General features: G+C 42.3%; 1 protein-coding gene across 5 annotated transcripts in view; it reads left to right on the forward strand.

Annotated features, from left to right (window-relative positions):
* Positions 1-626: 626 nt before the first annotated feature.
* The window catches only part of LOC139562916 (protein C-mannosyl-transferase DPY19L3-like), a 37,899-nt gene continuing 21,745 nt past the window's right edge, over positions 627-16,780 (forward strand). The window contains exons 1-3 of one of the 5 annotated variants that reach the window (XM_071381080.1): positions 627-751; positions 1,912-2,032; positions 16,297-16,424. In XM_071381080.1, the coding sequence (XP_071237181.1) occupies positions 1,921-2,032; positions 16,297-16,424 (240 nt within the window). In that variant the 5' untranslated portion in view covers positions 627-751; positions 1,912-1,920. The other 4 variants (XM_071381079.1, XM_071381082.1, XM_071381081.1 and 1 more) reach the window with 4 other exon arrangements.

The raw sequence follows: 16,780 nt of genomic DNA on the forward strand, positions 1-16,780 counted from the left end.
TGCAGCGATACGCTATCCCATCTGATTTGCACTTAGTGTGACTATCAATTGTTTTTCAACAGGACAATGACCCAACACACCTCCCGGCTGTGTAAGGGCTATTTGACCAAGAAGGAGAGTGGAGTACTGCATCAGATGACCTGGCCTCCACAATCACCCGACCTCAACCCAATCGAGATTGTTTGGGATGAGTTGGAACGCCGAGTGAAGGAAAAGCAGCCAACAAGTCCTCAGCATATGTGGGAACTCCTTCAAGACTGTTGAAAAAGCATTCCAGTTGAAGCTGGTTGAGAGAATACCAAGCTTGTGCAAAGCTGTCATCAAGGCAAAGGGTGGGTACTTTGAAGAATTTCAAATATAAAATATATTTTGATTTGTTTAGTGGTGGTGGTACTTAGCTACATTCTGGATGTAAGATGTATACAAACTGTTTACAACTGTGTGAGTTGCTGTCTTTTTTAATTGATGTTGACATTCAGGTTAATAATGTGCTATTGTGTGTTCTGTGTATCGATTTTTGTAGGACCAGAATTATACATATTTATTTATTCATTTATACATAAAAAAGTAGCTGTTTCTCGTCTCTGCATATTAACCAAATATTTCCCCCCCCCTTTGTTTCAAGTTTCTCTCGTTGTTTCAAGCCTGTATTCGACTAAACTAGAGACTCTACGCATGTATCAAGTGTCCGTGGGAGGGAGAGAGTAGAAACCTTTGGACATCCGATAAGGGATTGCAAGCACGGTCGAGGGTGAGGCTTAAATGTATGAACAAGTGTAATCAAATCCTTTTTGTTGCTATCAAAAGCGAAATTCATTATCGAGCGAGCATGAAACCGATGCTGATGCTGTCCATTCGAAGAGACCGAGATTAGCGAGTGATGGGATCTGATATTTCATTACATTCTAGCAGCGGCGTGAGTAGGAAATGCCGCTGCAACCCAGGCCTGTGTGAATGAATGAACACAGCGAATGAATGAAAAGCATGAGACAATTGTGTAGTTTGTTTTGCGGATTTTCATGGGTTACCACAATTTTTTTTGTGTTTAGTTGTTTTTCTTTTTGCAAAATTGTAACGGTAGCATAGGACGATGGAGACGCGACACACTTTCGATAGATGACATCGGGGGACACGTTGAATTTGCAGTCCGACCCATGGGGTAACGGTGTAAACATTGTTTGCTGTTCAAATTAAGTCAATAGTACCTATACAATGACACATGATAAATATGAGAGATACTTTGCATTATACATTATGATTCCAAATCCATAGCCTATATAGGATGGGATATCATTGGACAATAGCCTACTGAAGGAGGCAATGAGCCACATTCAGTCTCGCAGCATCACACTGATGTTGTTTTAACTGGTCTTTTTTTAAAATTGTGTTTGAATGGATGGTTCCCTCTTCGCATGTTAGGCATTTAAATGTACGTTCTGCTCTCTCTCTCTCTGTGTGGTGTAAATGTACATTCACTTACTATGTACCTATGTTTGTCCTCTTGTTGTGTGCCTTTCTTTGTTTGCTGAAATCCATACTTTTTAATAAAATGTTAATCAAATACAACTGAGTTGAGTGTCAATTCGCAGGTGTGCCGAGTTGCTATCTTAGAGCAACAGCAATGAGGAAACAGTCTGATTGTATTTGATTAACGTTTTATTAAAAAATATGGATGTCAGCAAACAAAGGCATTCAACAACAGGATAAACATAGGTACACGGTAAGGGTTTAAGAATTAAACATGTTTATGTATCAGCGCATAGCAATTAGAGAATCGAAGGAGTCAGAGATATATATATATATTTTTTTAATCTAGCCTGGTCTCAACTCCGTGGAGGAGTTCATGTACTTGGCTGTGTGTGTACGTCCCTATCTTGTGTGAAAGACTAATAGCTGCCCCTCCTTTTTCAGTGAGCCACCATGACTGCCCTTAGGCAGAGGAAGGGCAGCAAAGGAAGTAAGGAGCCTGGTCCAGAAGTCCTGAACCAGAGGTTCAACCCTTCAGCAGAGCCTTTAGAGAGGTCTTCAGATGGTTAGTGTCATGCTCAGTGTTTACATTTTGCTGATGCAGCCATCCAACTGGTACCTTAATGTGTGTCTCCACCCATTTGAATGTTGTCAAGGAGGGTGGTCACGTGTTGCGAAGCAGAGGTTCACTGGTTTGAGACCAGTATGGGGCAGTCGGACAGTGGAGGAAGCTAAGCTGTTAGCAGCACAACGATCCCAGTTACATATACACATAATATAGAAATGAGGACATGACACATTGCTTTTGTTTCTTATAACCCATACATAACTTTATTGCTGAAATACTATCTTGCCATTTGTTCTCATCATTTCTCTATGCTGAATGCATGATTCATAGCTTACATTGTAACAGTCACTGGTGTAATTTAACTCCATCTAACTTTAATTTAACCGTGATTATCAACAAACAGTAAAAGTTCTAATATAATGTCTTGTTTACCGCCGTGTCGCTGTAGTTACGAGCACCATGTCTGCACAGCATGGATGCCGGCCGTGTTCTGGGAAAGGTCAAAGCGGAATTCCAAAACTGAAGTATGGTTCCAGAGATGCGTTGGGAAATGCTAACCCTCTATTCACCGCGGGGGAACTCTTTTCCCTTGACGTGTTAAAATAGCAATAGCAAAGCACCTTTCATTCATTGATTTTAATGCTAAAATAACTATTTAAAATCTGATCAATACGTTTTAAACTTTAGCTCATGACGATGTGTATTTAAAATGAATGTTTTGCGAACCTCCCTTTAGGTAGAGAATGCACTGGCTACTCCCCATATATTCTCTCTGTCCCTTGTCAGTTAAGCTATGTACGTTCTGTTCCTGCACCTTAGATCTGCTGGGGGTTTTTAAAAGTTGAGACTTAATTTATCCGGTTTGTCTATTTTAAAGCACTTTGGTTTATTTTCGCTAGACATCATTTGTATTTAGCAAATTTGAAAAATAAAACCCTTACGTTGTTTCCTCCTTGGTCATCCCTAACATGGTGGCAGTGGTGGGACGACCAGTAGAAGGCACTGAGTAGAGGTAGTTTAGCTTAGATACATTTTTTCTCTTTTTGTTTTGGACAAAACAAGAGAACTAAAACAAGAGAACTAAACCATGGGACCGAAAAGGGACAAACCAGGACCGGCACCACCTCTCCATGTGGAAGGTGTGGCCAAAGACGGAGGTGAATGAAGAGAGCCCATACCAGACAATCCAGGTGGGACCTCATTGGAGGAGTTGACCCTCCTGTTCAGGTGTGCGACATCAGGCTGGATCGGGAGGCCGATCGACAGGCGCAAAGGTGGAAAGCAATGCAGCACCAATTCAGGCTTCTGCAGCTGGAGGAATAGAGCAGGATGACCCCTGTCCCTGACCAGGCACTAGGTGGCTCTTCTGAGGTCGATGGCAGGGACACTGACCTAGGAGCTGCAGGCCCCCTCCCTGGTGGCCCTCTGGGCCCTGATGACCTTAAACCCGATTAGACTGACCAGTATCCTTCCCCAACTCACCCAAGTCCACGTACAGGTCCGTATCGGGTCCAAGAGTCCAGGTTAAAGCAGTTAAATGACAATGATGACATTATCTAACCACTTTCGAGAGATTTACAATACTATGTCGGTGGACAAAAGCAGACAGGGCAATCAGATTGATCACATTGCTTACTGGTAAGGCTAGGAGTGCTTATGTTCACATGGACATTACTGAGTCACTAGTCAATGCTAAAGTTAAAGAAGGCTGTCCTAGCATAGTACAGTATCAACCCAGAGACCTACGGACAGCTTTTCCGCTCCCTGGAGGTAGAGCCAGAGGAGACGTCCAAGGAGCTCTATGTCCTTTTGAAGGACTTTAATGGGAAGTGGGTGCCGCCCGCTAACAAGACTGATGCAAGTAGGAAAGACTATTATCCTTGAACAGCACCTCGGCATGCTGGAGCTGTATGCGTGGACCAGGAAGCATGACACGGCAACCACTGCTGAATCTGCAGCCCATGCTAACACCTTTGTGGTCGCCCGATGCCGAGACCAACCCTGGAGTTATGCCAAGTGGCAAGCTGCCAAAGAACTTCCAGAACCTAAAGACTACTCCAGCCATAGGCAAGCCTATCACTCCTGGGGATAGTCATTTTATTCAAGGCCCTATCTCTAGGCCCCCAGGCAGAGCTCCCATGTGTTACCAGTATGGTCAGGAAGGTCATACTAAGCCCTTGTGCCCCAGGAACAATGCCAAAGTAGCCCACGTGTGTTGTGCCAAGGCCAAAGGTCATTGAGCAGGGTGAGAATCCCCCTTTGCGGGACATTGCTGTTTCACTCAATGTCCAGGCTGTCAGGGCACTGGTAGACACCGGCAGAATGCAGACTGGTGCAGAATAGGTTGGGTTCCTACCCACATGTGGGACCAAGACTCTAAAGTTGGTATCCGGTATGTCCATGGTGACGAGAAACATTACCCCACAGCAGAGGTCTACTTGAAATTGCAGGGGCAGTCTTATCTTCTCTTATCTTTCTTTTCAATAAAATATATTGATGTTAGTTTGGATTAGGTTCTGCCTGTTTGGAAATGTCAAAATGTTCAATTGTCAATACATTGCCCATTCCTTGATTGCGCATGAATTACCTTTTACCCCATGACACAACACATCTGTTTGGTGAGCAGACTTACTGTATTGTTTTTCCCCTGTAACTTATTTTTTTAATGGGGCAATCAGCAGTTGCTATATCCATTTTGGGATTTATAAATTATTAATGATATGTACCCGTTTGATTCTTAAAGAATACAACTTATGAATGCCTCATGAGTTTAGTTCAACTGCCGTACCACGTCAGAACCCAATATATACATTTCTTTAATGTGATACAGTGAATATGAACAAACACTATATAACCTCAAAACATGGTTAAAACTTTCATGTTGATATCATGGATGGTCAGTCCTTGCATCCATAACTTTGAGAGTGGTTACATTTCTCCAGCTCCATCCATCAGCTTTTTACTGAAACGGGAGGAGAGATCACTTTGATATTGTTTCTACAGCTTATTTCTGTTAAAAATGGCATCTGAAAGCAAAAGTAGTTTATTCAATATTAGATTATTATGTTGAACCAGAGCTATACAGTTGAAGTCAGAAGTTTACATACACTTAGGTTGGAGTCATTAAAACTAGTTTTTCAACCACTCCACAAATTTCTTGTTAACAAACTATAGTTTTGGCAAGTCGGTTAGGACATCTACTTTGTGCATGACACAAGTAATATTTCCAACAATTGTTTACAGACAGATTATTTAACTTATAATTCACTGTATCACAATTCTAGTGGGTCAGAAGTTTACATACACTAAGTTGACTGTATCTATAAACAACTTGGAAAATTCCAGAAAATTATGTCATGGCTTTAGAAGCTTCTGATAGGCTAATTGACATCATTTGAATCAATTGGATGTGTACCTGTGGATGTATTTCAAGGCCTACCTTCAAACTCAATGCCTCTTTGCTTGACATCATAGGAAAATCAAAAGAAATCAGCCAAGACGTCAGAAAAAGATTGTAGACCGCCACAAGTCTGGTTCATCCTTGGGAGCAATTTCCAAATGCCTGAAGGTACCACGTTCATCTGTACAAATAATAGTACGCAAGTCTAAACACCATGGGACCATGCAGCCGTCATACCGCTCAGGAAGGAGACGCGTTCTGTCTTCTAGAGATGAAAGTACTTTGGTGTGAAAAGTGCAAATCAATCCCAGAACAACAGCAAAGGACCTTGTGAAGATGCTGGAGGAAACCGGTACAAATGTATATTTTTCCACAGTAAAACGAGTCCTATAACGACATAATCTGAAAGGCCGCTCAGCAAGGAAGAAGCCACTGCTACAAAACTGCCATAAAAAAGCCAGACTACGGTTTGCAACTGCACATGGGGACAAAGATCTTACTTTTTGGAGAAATGTCCTCTGGTCTGATGAAACAAAAATAGAACTGACCATCGTTATGTTTGAAGGAAAAAGGCGGAGGCTTGCAAGCTGAAGAACACCATCCCAACCATGAAGCACGGGGTGGCAGCATCATGTTGTGGTGGTGCTTTGCTGCAGGAGGGACTGGTGCACTTCACAAAATAGATGGCATCATGAGGCAGGACAATTATGTGGATATATTGAAGCAACATCTCAAGACATCAGTCAGGAAGTTAAATCTTGGTCGCAAATGGGTCTTCCAAATGGACAATGACCCCAAGCATACTTCCAAAGTTGTGGCAAAATGGCTTAAGGACAACAAAGTCAAGGTATTGGAGTGGCCATCACAAAGCCCTGACCTCAATTCTATAAAAAATTTGTGGGCAGAACTGAAAAAGCGTGTGCGAGCAAGGAAGCCTACACACCTGACTCAGTTACACCAGCACTGTCAGGAGGAATGGGCCAAAATTCACCCAACTTATTGTGGGAAGCTTGTAAGGCTACCTGAAACGTTTGACCCAAGTTTAACAATTTAAAGGCAACGCTACCAAATACTAATTGAGTGTAATGTGAACTTCTGACCCACTGGGAATGTGATGAAAGAAATAAAAGCTGAAATAAATCATTCCCCCTACTATTATTCTGACATTTCAGATTCTTAAAATAAAGTGGTGATCCTAACTGACCTAAGAAAGGGAATTTTTACTCGGATTAAATGTCAGGAATTGTGAAAAACTGAGTTTAAATGTATTTAGCTAAGGTGTATGTAAACTTCCGACTTCAACTCTATACAGTAAGGATGCACGATATATCGGTGAGCATATCAGAAATGGCAGATATTAGCTAAAAATGCCAACATCGGCATTGGCCGATGTCTAGTTTAACGGCAATGTGCAAAACCAAAGTCAAAGCTGACGTGCATACCTGTATAACATAGGTAGATGACGTAAAAAATACAGCGCTACACAGAACAAAAGCAGAAAAATACTAAGCGCACTCTTCCAACAACTAAACAAGTTCAAGTCCAGCAGTCATTTGAAAGAGTAAGAACATTTCAGCGAGACAACTCAAAGGTGAAATCCATTAACGCCAAGATAATGGAATTCATTGCCCTTGACAATCAACCGTTCTCTGTCGTGGATGATGTTGGCTTTTGCCGACTGGTCGAGCACCGGTACACACTACCACATACAGTGGGGAGAACAAGTATTTGATACACTGCCGATTTTGCAGGTTTTCCTACTTACAAAGCATGTAGAGGTCTGTAATTTTTATCATAGGTACACTTCAACTATGAGAGACGGAATCTAAAACAAAAATCCAGAAAATCACATTGTATGATTTTTAAGTAATTAATTTGCATTTTATTGCATGACATAAGTATTTGATACATCAGAAAAGCAGAACTTAATATTTGGTACAGAAACCTTTGTTTGCAATTACAGAGATCATACGTTTCCTGTAGTTCTTGACCAGGTTTGCACACACTGCAGCAGGGATTTTGGCCCACTCCTCCATACAGACCTTCTCCAGATCCTTCAGGTTTCGGGGCTGTCGCTGGGCAATACGGACTTTCAGCTCCCTTCAAAGATTTTCTATTGGGTTCAGGTCTGGAGACTGGCTAGGCCCCTCCAGGACCTTGAGATGCTTCTTACGGAGCCACTCCTTAGTTGCCCTGGCTGTGTGTTTCGGGTCGTTGTCATGCTGGAAGACCCAGCCACGACCCATCTTCAATGCTCTTACTGAGGGAAGGAGGTTGTTGGCCAAGATCTCGCGATACATGGCCCCATCCATCCTCCCCTCAATACGGTGCAGTCGTCCTATCCCCTTTGCAGAAAAGCATCCCTAAAGAATGATGTTTCGACCTCCATGCTTCACGGTTGAGATGGTGTTTTTGGGGTTGTACTCATCCTTCTTCTTCCTCCAAACACGGCGAGTGGAGTTTAGACCAAAAAGCGCTATTTTTGTCTCATCAGACCACATGACCTTCTCCCATTCCTCCTCTGGATCATCCAGATGGTCATTGGCAAACTTCAGACGGGCCTGGACATGCGCTGGCTTGAGCAGGGGGACCTTGCGTGCACTGCAGGATTTTAATCCATGACGGCGTAGTGTGTTACTAATGGTTTTCTTTGAGACTGTGGTCCCAGCTCTCTTCAGGTCATTGACCAGGTCCTGCCGTGTAGTTCTGGGCTGATCCCTCACCTTCCTCATGATCATTGTTGCCTCACGAGGTGAGATCTTGCATGGATCCCCAGACCGAGGGTGATTGACTGTCATCTTGAACTTCTTCCATTTTCTAATAATTGTGCCAACAGTTGTTGCCTTCTCACCAAGCTGCTTGCCTATTGTCCTGTAGCTCATCCCAGCCTTGTGCAGGTCTACAATTTTATCCCTGATGTCCTTACACAGCTCTCTGGTCTTGGCCATTGTGGAGAGGTTGGAGTCTGTTTGATTGAGTGTGTGGACAGGTGTCTTTTAGACAGGTAACGAGTTCAAACAGGTGCAGTTAATACAGGTAATGAGTGGAGAACAGGAGGACTTGTTAAAGAAAAACTAACAGGTCTGTGAGAGCCGGAATTCTTACTGGTTGGTAGGTGATCAAATACTTATGTCATGCAATAAAATGCAAATTAATTACTTAAAAATCCTACAATGTGATTTTCTGGATTTTTGTTTTAGATTCCATCTCTCACGGTTGAAGTGTACCTATGATAAAAATTACAGACCTCTACATGCTTTGTAAGTAGGAAAACCTGCAAAATCGGCAGTGTATCAAATACTTGTTCTTCCCACTGTATGTATCGGTTATCGTTTTTTTTTTGTGCAAGGAAAAGATCGGTATCGGCCCAAAAATGTAATTCCGGTGCATCTCTAATATACAGTATATAGAGAGAGTTCAGCCAATGCGGTTGAACGTTCTGAGAGCGCCAATTTCTCCTCCATAGCCATTGCTAAGTGATGCTTCCGCGTTGTACTGTTTATTTCTGATAGTTTTCTAAACCTATGAAGATGTCCAGTGAAAGCAGATATGATACGCCCCCCCCCCCCTTTTGCCCTCAGAACAGCCTCAATTCGTTGGGGCATGGACTACAAGGTGTCCAAAAGCCTTCCACAGGGATGCTGGCCCATATTGACTCCAATGCTTCCCACTATCATGACTGTCCACGAGAATAAAATGGCGCCGGAAGAAATGGCAGCAGTTTTACGGGTGTCCAACCAATTGTGCTATTATGTGTTTTTTTTCGCGTTGTTTGTAACTTATTTTGTACATAATGTTTCTGCAACCGTATCTTACGGCAAAAAAGAGCTTCTGTATATCAGCACAGCGATCACTCACATTTTTTCTACAACAAGACATTCTCCAAACACCCCACAGGGCCAACATCCCCGTTATTTGCAAGAGGAAGCGACGCAGGTAAAGAGGACAAAGAGCCGGATGCCTGGTCAGGACCCAGAGAAGGCGACCGGGAAAGCTGCCGTTACCGTCAATACTACTTGCCAACTTACAATCATTGGACAATAAATTAGACGAGGTACGATCACGAATATCCTGCCAACGGGACATCAAAAACTGTAATATTCTATGTTTCACGGAATCGTGGCTGAATGATGACATGGATATTCAGCTAGCAGGATATATGCTGCACCGGCAAGATAGAACAGCACACTCCGGTAAGACGAGGGGGGGCGGTCTGTGCATATTTGTAAACAACAGCTGGTGCACAAAATCTAAGGAAGTCTCTAGATTTTGCTCGCCTGAAGTAGAGTATATTGTGATAAATTGGTCCCGCACCTTATTTTAACATACACAAGGCTGCGGGGCCAGATGGATTACCAGGACGTGTGCTCCGGGCATGTGCTGCCCAACTGGCAGGTGTCTTCATGGACATTTTCAACCTACTACCAAAGGCTCATACATTTATTGTCTTGCCCATTCACCCTCTGAATGGCACACATACAGTGGCAAGAAAAAGTTTGTGAACCCATTAGATTTACCTGGATTTCTGCATAAGTTGATCATAAAATATTATCTGATCTTCATCTAAGTCACAACAATAGACAAACACAGTCTGCTTAAACTAATAACACACAAACAATGTATGATTTTTAATGTCTTTATTGAACACATCGTGTAAACATTCACAGTGCAGGTTGGAAAAAGTATGTGAACCCTTGGATTTAATAACAAGTTGACCCTCCTTTGGCAGCAATAACCTCAACCAAACATTTTCTCTAGATGCGTATCAGACCTGCACAGCAGTCAGGAGGAATTTTGGACCATTCCTCTTAACAAAACTGTTTCAGTTCCAACATATTCTTGGAATGTCTGGTGTGAACCGCTCTCTTGAGCATCTCAATTGGGTTGAGGTCAGGACCGACTGGGCCGCTCTAGAAGGCGTATTTTCTTCTGTTCAAGCCTTTCTATTGTTGATTTACTTTTGGCTTTTGTCCTGTTGCATCACCTAACTTCTGTTGAGCTTCAATTGGCAGACAGCCATACATTCTCCTGCAAAATGTCTTGATAAACTTGGGAATTAATTTTCCATCGACGATAGCAAGCTGTCCAGGCCCTGAGGCAGCAAAGCAGAACCGTGATGCTCCCTTCACCATAGTTTACAGTTGGAATGATGTTGGTGTGCTGTGCCTTTTTTTTCTCCAGACATAGTGTTGTGTGTTCCTTCCAAACAACACAACTTTAGTTTCATCTGTCCACAGAATATTTAGTGCTACTGGAACATTCAGGTGCTTTTTTGCAGACTTCAGATGTGCAGAAATGTTTTTTTTTGGACAGCAGTGGCTTCTTCCATGGTGTCCTCCAATGAACCCCATTCTTGTTTAGTGTTTGACGTATTGTAGACTCGTCAACAGAGATGTTAGCATCTTCCAGAGATTTCTGTAAGTCTTTAGCTGACACACTAGAATTCTTCTTAACCTCATCGAGCATGCGATGGGGCGGTAGCGTAGCCTAGTCGTGGCCTAGTGGTTAGAGCGTTGGACTCTTAACCGAAAGGTTCCAAGTTCAAATCCCCAAGCTGACAAGGTACAAATCTGTCGTTCTGCCCCTGAACAAGGCAGTTAACCCACTGTTCCTAGGCCGTCATTAAAAATAAGAATTTGTTCTTAACTGACTTTCCTAGTTAAATAAAGGTAAAATAAAACAATTCTGAAGGAGGGCTCTTGCAGTCATCTTTGCAGGACGGCCACTCCTAAGGAGAGTAGCAACAGTGCTGAAATTTCTCCATTTATAGACAATTTGTCTGACCGTGGACTGACTTTTAGAGATACTTTTGTAACCCTTTCCAGCTTTATGCAGGGCAACAATTCTTAATCTTAGGTCTTCTGAGATCTTTTTTGTTTGAGGCATGGTTCACGTCAGGCAATGCTTCTTGTGAATAGCAAACTCAAATTTTGTGTGTTTTTCATAGAGCAAGGCAGCTCTAACCAACATCTCCAATCTCGTCTCATTGATTCGACTCCAGGTTAGTTGACCCCTGACTCCAATTAGCTTTTGGAGAAGTCATTAGCCTAGGGGTTCACATACTTTTTCCAACCTACACTGTGAATGTTTAAATGATGCATTCAATATAGACAAGAAATTAGTTTAAGCACACTGTGTTTGTCTATTGTTGTGACTTTAAAATTTGATCTGATCTTCATCTATGTCAAATATATGCAGAAATCCAGGTAATTCCAAAGGTTTCACATACTTTTTCTTGCCACTGTACAATCCATGTCTCAATTGTCTCAAGGCTTACAAATCCTTCTTTAACCTGTCTCCTCCCCTTCATCTACACTGATTTTTAAGTGGATTTAACAAGTGACAACAATAAGGGATCATAGCTTTCAGCTGGATTCACCTGGTCAGTCTGTCATGGAAAGAGCAGGTGTTTTTAATGTTTGTATACTCAGTGAATATGTCTCTATAGCCTAATAGGCTCATGTGATTCAGTTCCTTGTGCTTAACTACAGACATTTATTTGGATGTCTCTGCTGCTTATGTTTTAGACTGCTGTCTACCTGATCTTGCTTATTGATATTACACTGAACAAAAATATGAAACGCAATATGTAAAGTGTTGGTACCATGTTTCATGAGCTAAAATAAAATATCCCAGAAATGTTCCATTGGCACAAAAAGCTTATTTCTCTCAAATTTTGCACTCATTTTTTTTACGGCCCTGTTAGTGAGCATTTCTTCCTTGCCAAGATATGCCACACCTGTCAGGTGGATGGATTATCAAGAAGCTGATTAGACAGCATTACACAGGTGCATCTTGTGCTGGGGACAATAAAAAAAACACTCTAAAATGTGCAGTTTTGTCACACAACACAATGCCACAGATGTCTCCATGTTTTGAGGGATCGTGCAATTGGCATGCTGACTGCAGGAATGTCCCCCAGAGCTGTTGCCAGAGAATTTAATGTTAATTTCTCTACCATAAGCAGCCTCCAACGTCGTTTTAGAGAATTTGGCAGTACGTCCAACCGGCCTCACAACCGCAGACCACGTGTAACCACGCCAGCCCAGGACCTCCACATCCGGCTTCTTCACCAGCGGGATCATCTGAGACCAGCCACAACCAAAGTATTTTGGCACAAACTGTCAGAAACCATCTCAGGGAAGCTCATCTGTGTGCTAGTCGTCATCACCAGGGTCTTGATCTGACTGCAGTTTGGCGTCATAACTGACTTCAGGGGGCAAATTCTTACCTTCGATGGCCACTGGCACGCTGGAGAAGTGTGCTCTTCATGGATGAATCCCAGTTTCAACTGTACCGGGCAGATGGCAGACAGCGTGTATGGCATTGTGTGGGCGAGCCGTTTGCTGATGTCAAAGTTGTGATCAGAGCATGTTTGGGATGCTCTGGATCGACGTGTACGACAGCGTGTTATAGTGCCCGCCGATATCCAGCAACTTTGCACAGCCATTGAAGAGGAGTGGGACAAGGCCACAATCAACAGCCTGATCAACTCAACAAAATAAAAAGGAGATGTGCCGTGCTGAATGAGACAAATGGTGGTCACACCAGATACTGACTGGTTTTCTGATCCCTGCCCCTACCTTTTATTTTTTTAAATGCATCTGTGACCATCAGATGCAGATCTGTATTCCCCGTCATGTGAAATCCATAGATTAGCACCTAGAGAATGTATTTCAATTGACTGATTTCCTTATATGAACTGTAATGTTGTTCATGTTGTTGTTATATTTTTGTTCAGTGTATTTAGGTAATAACATTGCTAATAACTATTGTTATTCTTAGATTTTATTTTCCCTTGACATGGTCAAATATCTCAAACATAGATTGGTTACTTTTGGCACACACAAACTAGAGACCATGAGTGACTTGGTCAGAATGGCACCGGTTGGCCTTATACCTGGTGCTGTTTATATGCAGTCTCACTTAAACCCTCATATCTGCCACCCTGTTTGACCTATAGACTTTAAACTTAGTATGTAGGTGTCTTTCCTCATGATGCACACATTTGCCTTAAGGTGCGTTGGGATAGATTTTGGGGAAAACCTTTAAAAACTCATGAACCGTAAGTCCAAATAACACCAATAAATACATGTAAATTCACTTCACAATGGCCTATTAACTTGAAACGTGTAAAGGTCATCAAAGACTACCGCGATGAACCATGTTAAGTTTGGCATTGATATCTTAAAAAATAAGGAAACTATTAAGAATGAACCTTTTTTGACTATAACACTAATGCTTAAAAAAAAAAAAATATCAAACGTATTCTCATGGACTAAAAGTAATATTCATTCCAAATGTGGTTTTTGGACTCATCACAATAGTCCCTAAAGAGTTTGAGAAAATGACGTGTTCCGCTATACCAGTAGATGCATATTAGCTAAAAATACTTATTCACATGAACCATAGGACCAAATTGTGGTGCCATACAACTTCAATTAATAGTGCAGGCATTTATTTGCTTAAATCACTGAACATAAGTGTTATTGCAGACAGGCTTCTATTTCCTCAATGCACACAGCTTTTGCTAATTTGTTTAGTTAATCGTTGAATTCCAGAATTCACTTCCAGCATTTTAATCAAATTCTTCATTTCCTGCACTAAGGTGTTATCATTTACACACTGTGACGTTTCTTTTGTGTTAGTAAGCCTCTATTTAAAAATATATATTTTCCTTGACAGAATAATTATTGTTCTCTGTGCGTTTTCGGCAGATCTTACTTTCGCCACTTAAGTTGTAAAACTGAATCCCTTCAACTGAAATGTGTCTTCTGCATTTAACCCAACCCCTCTGAATCAGAGAGGTGCGGGGGGCTGCCTTAATCGACATCCACGTCTTCGGGGAACAGTGGGTTAACTGCCTTTCTCAGGGGCAGAACGACAGATTTTTTATTTGTCCGCTCGGGGATTCGATCCAGCAACCTTTCGGTTACTGGCCCAACGCTCTAACCACTAGGCTACCTGCCGCCCCATTTTCTGTACTCCCGAAAGTGTTAACTGTTTTTGTGTTTTTGACATGCCGTTTGGATGTCACTGAGCCCCTGCCACCTTTCAGCAGCTCATCAATCAGGTACTATCCGGTCTGTCAGATTTTGCTTCTGCCTACATCAATGATGTTGTCATCCACAGCTCCACCTGGGAAATTCATCTGAAGGTGGTCTTTCAGCACATCCAAATGTGCCTTTGCCAAGACTGAGACTGAGTACCTTGGGTATGTGATCGGGAATGGCATCATCAAGCCCCAGGTGAAGAAAGTCCAGGCCATTGAGATATGTCCTCTCCCCCAGACCAAGACCTTCTGGTTCTGGTTGTTCCATGGAATGTCAGGTTGGTACCGCAGATTTGTCCCTACCTTTTCTGCCAGAACTGCCATTCTTACAGATCTGACAAAGAAAACCTGTCTAAACAAGGTCCAGTGGAAAAAAGAGGCGGAGACAGCCTTCAAGGATGTCAATGAAGCTCTGAGTAAGCAACTTGTGCTGTACAGTCCTGATTTTGACAATACTTTTACCGTGCAAACCGATGCCTCTGAGTGTGGTGCAGGAGCTGATATTCAGGGTGAGCCGGGAGACTGCCATCCTATTGCCTACATCAGTTGTTCTCGAGGGAGGCTCTGTTTTCGACAGTGGAGAAGAAGTGCCTGGCAGTCAAGTTGGCTCTGGATTCGTTTAGTTTCCATCTCCTTGGAGTTCTCATTGGAGTGGATGGACAGGATGAAGGACTCGAATGCTCTCATCACCCACTGGTACCTTTCCGTGTAGCCCTACAGGTTCACAATCAGCCAAGTCGCTGGCAAGGACAATGCCACGGCTGATTTCCTTCCCCCGGTGGCCCGACAGCTGGAGGGGGAGTGTGTGAAGGCCACACCGAGGACAGCGCAGTAAAAACTCCTGCCGAACAGATATCCTTTATAATTTATGCACGTTAGCACTCACTTTACACTATACACATGTTGATACACATAATATAGAAATGAGGACGTGACACATTGCTTTTGTTTCTTATATACCATACGTAACTTCATTGCAGAGATGCAGAAATACAATCTTGCCATTTGTTATCATTGTTTCTCTGTTGAATGCATGCTTCATGGTTTACATTGTCACTGGTGTAATTTCACTCCATCTAACTTTTATCAGTTAACCATTATCATTATCAACAAACAGTAAAGGTTCTATATAATGTCATGTTTACCTCTGTGCGTGTCTCTGCGGTTACCGGCTCCATGTCTGCGCATCATGGATGCCGGTTGTGTTCTGTTAAAGGAGGTCCGAGCTGAATTTTGATACTCAAGTATATTTCTGGAGAGGCGTTGGGAAATGTCAACCCCCTGTTCACTGCGGGGGAACTCTTTTCCCTTGACGTGTTTAAATAGCGAAGTACCTTTTCATTCACTGATTTTGTGTACTGCTAATGCTAAAATAACTTTATGTATTTAAAATTTGATCAGTACATTCACACTTCATATCATGTATCATGTGTATTTAAAATGAATGTTTGCAAACCTGCCTTCAGGTAGAGAATGGCACTGGCCACTCCCTATATATACTCTCTGTCAAACACCTTCTTGTCAGTTGATATATGCACACTCTCTTCCTGCACCTTTTTTTAAAAAGTTGAGACATTTTTCATTTCAATTAATTTATAATTTGTCTCTATTTTAAAGCACTTTGGTTTTTCTGCACCCTATCTCAGTATCTTTTGTTGCCTCCTCGGTCATCCCTAACACCCTGTTAGGCAGGGTGTCACATTGGTCAACGTAACATGCATACAGACGAGAACCTTGTTTAGACAAAGTTGTATAGGCTATCAATGGAGACATTTAATATTGTTTTGTGTTATGTTATTCTCTCTTCAGGCATATGGACATGGAGGACAGTGCTATGGGTTGCCATAGGTTGGATTGTGGGAATTAGTCTTGGCATGCTGTGCTGCATCTATGTGGCTACGCTGCACGAAAATGACCTGTGGTTTTCCAACATTAAGGTGAGAATCCCCGAAGATTACCCCGAAGATGGCCTCTCTGTATGACCGTTGTTACTTGACTGTCCTGCACCCCACCCCTCGTCAAGTTCACGTTGAAAATCAGATAGTCAAGTTGTTAGCAATAACGAATTTGGTTTAGAAAGGAAGAGATCTTGATGAAGTGTAACTTATATGATAAATCATGAGTTATGATCTATGTCCTTCGTTGGATTTCCTAATGTCGTAAGCACCTCATGCTGAAACAGACAGATGGATTCTCCACGTCTTTCAAATCAGATCGACTTTTCACACCTTACATAACCAAAGTCATGAAATTCAAGCCAACGGTTGTTACCAAATCCACCCTGAGCCAGTAA

This window comes from Salvelinus alpinus, chromosome 33 (genome assembly GCF_045679555.1).
Source record: "Salvelinus alpinus chromosome 33, SLU_Salpinus.1, whole genome shotgun sequence".
NCBI lineage: Eukaryota > Metazoa > Chordata > Actinopteri > Salmoniformes > Salmonidae > Salvelinus > Salvelinus alpinus.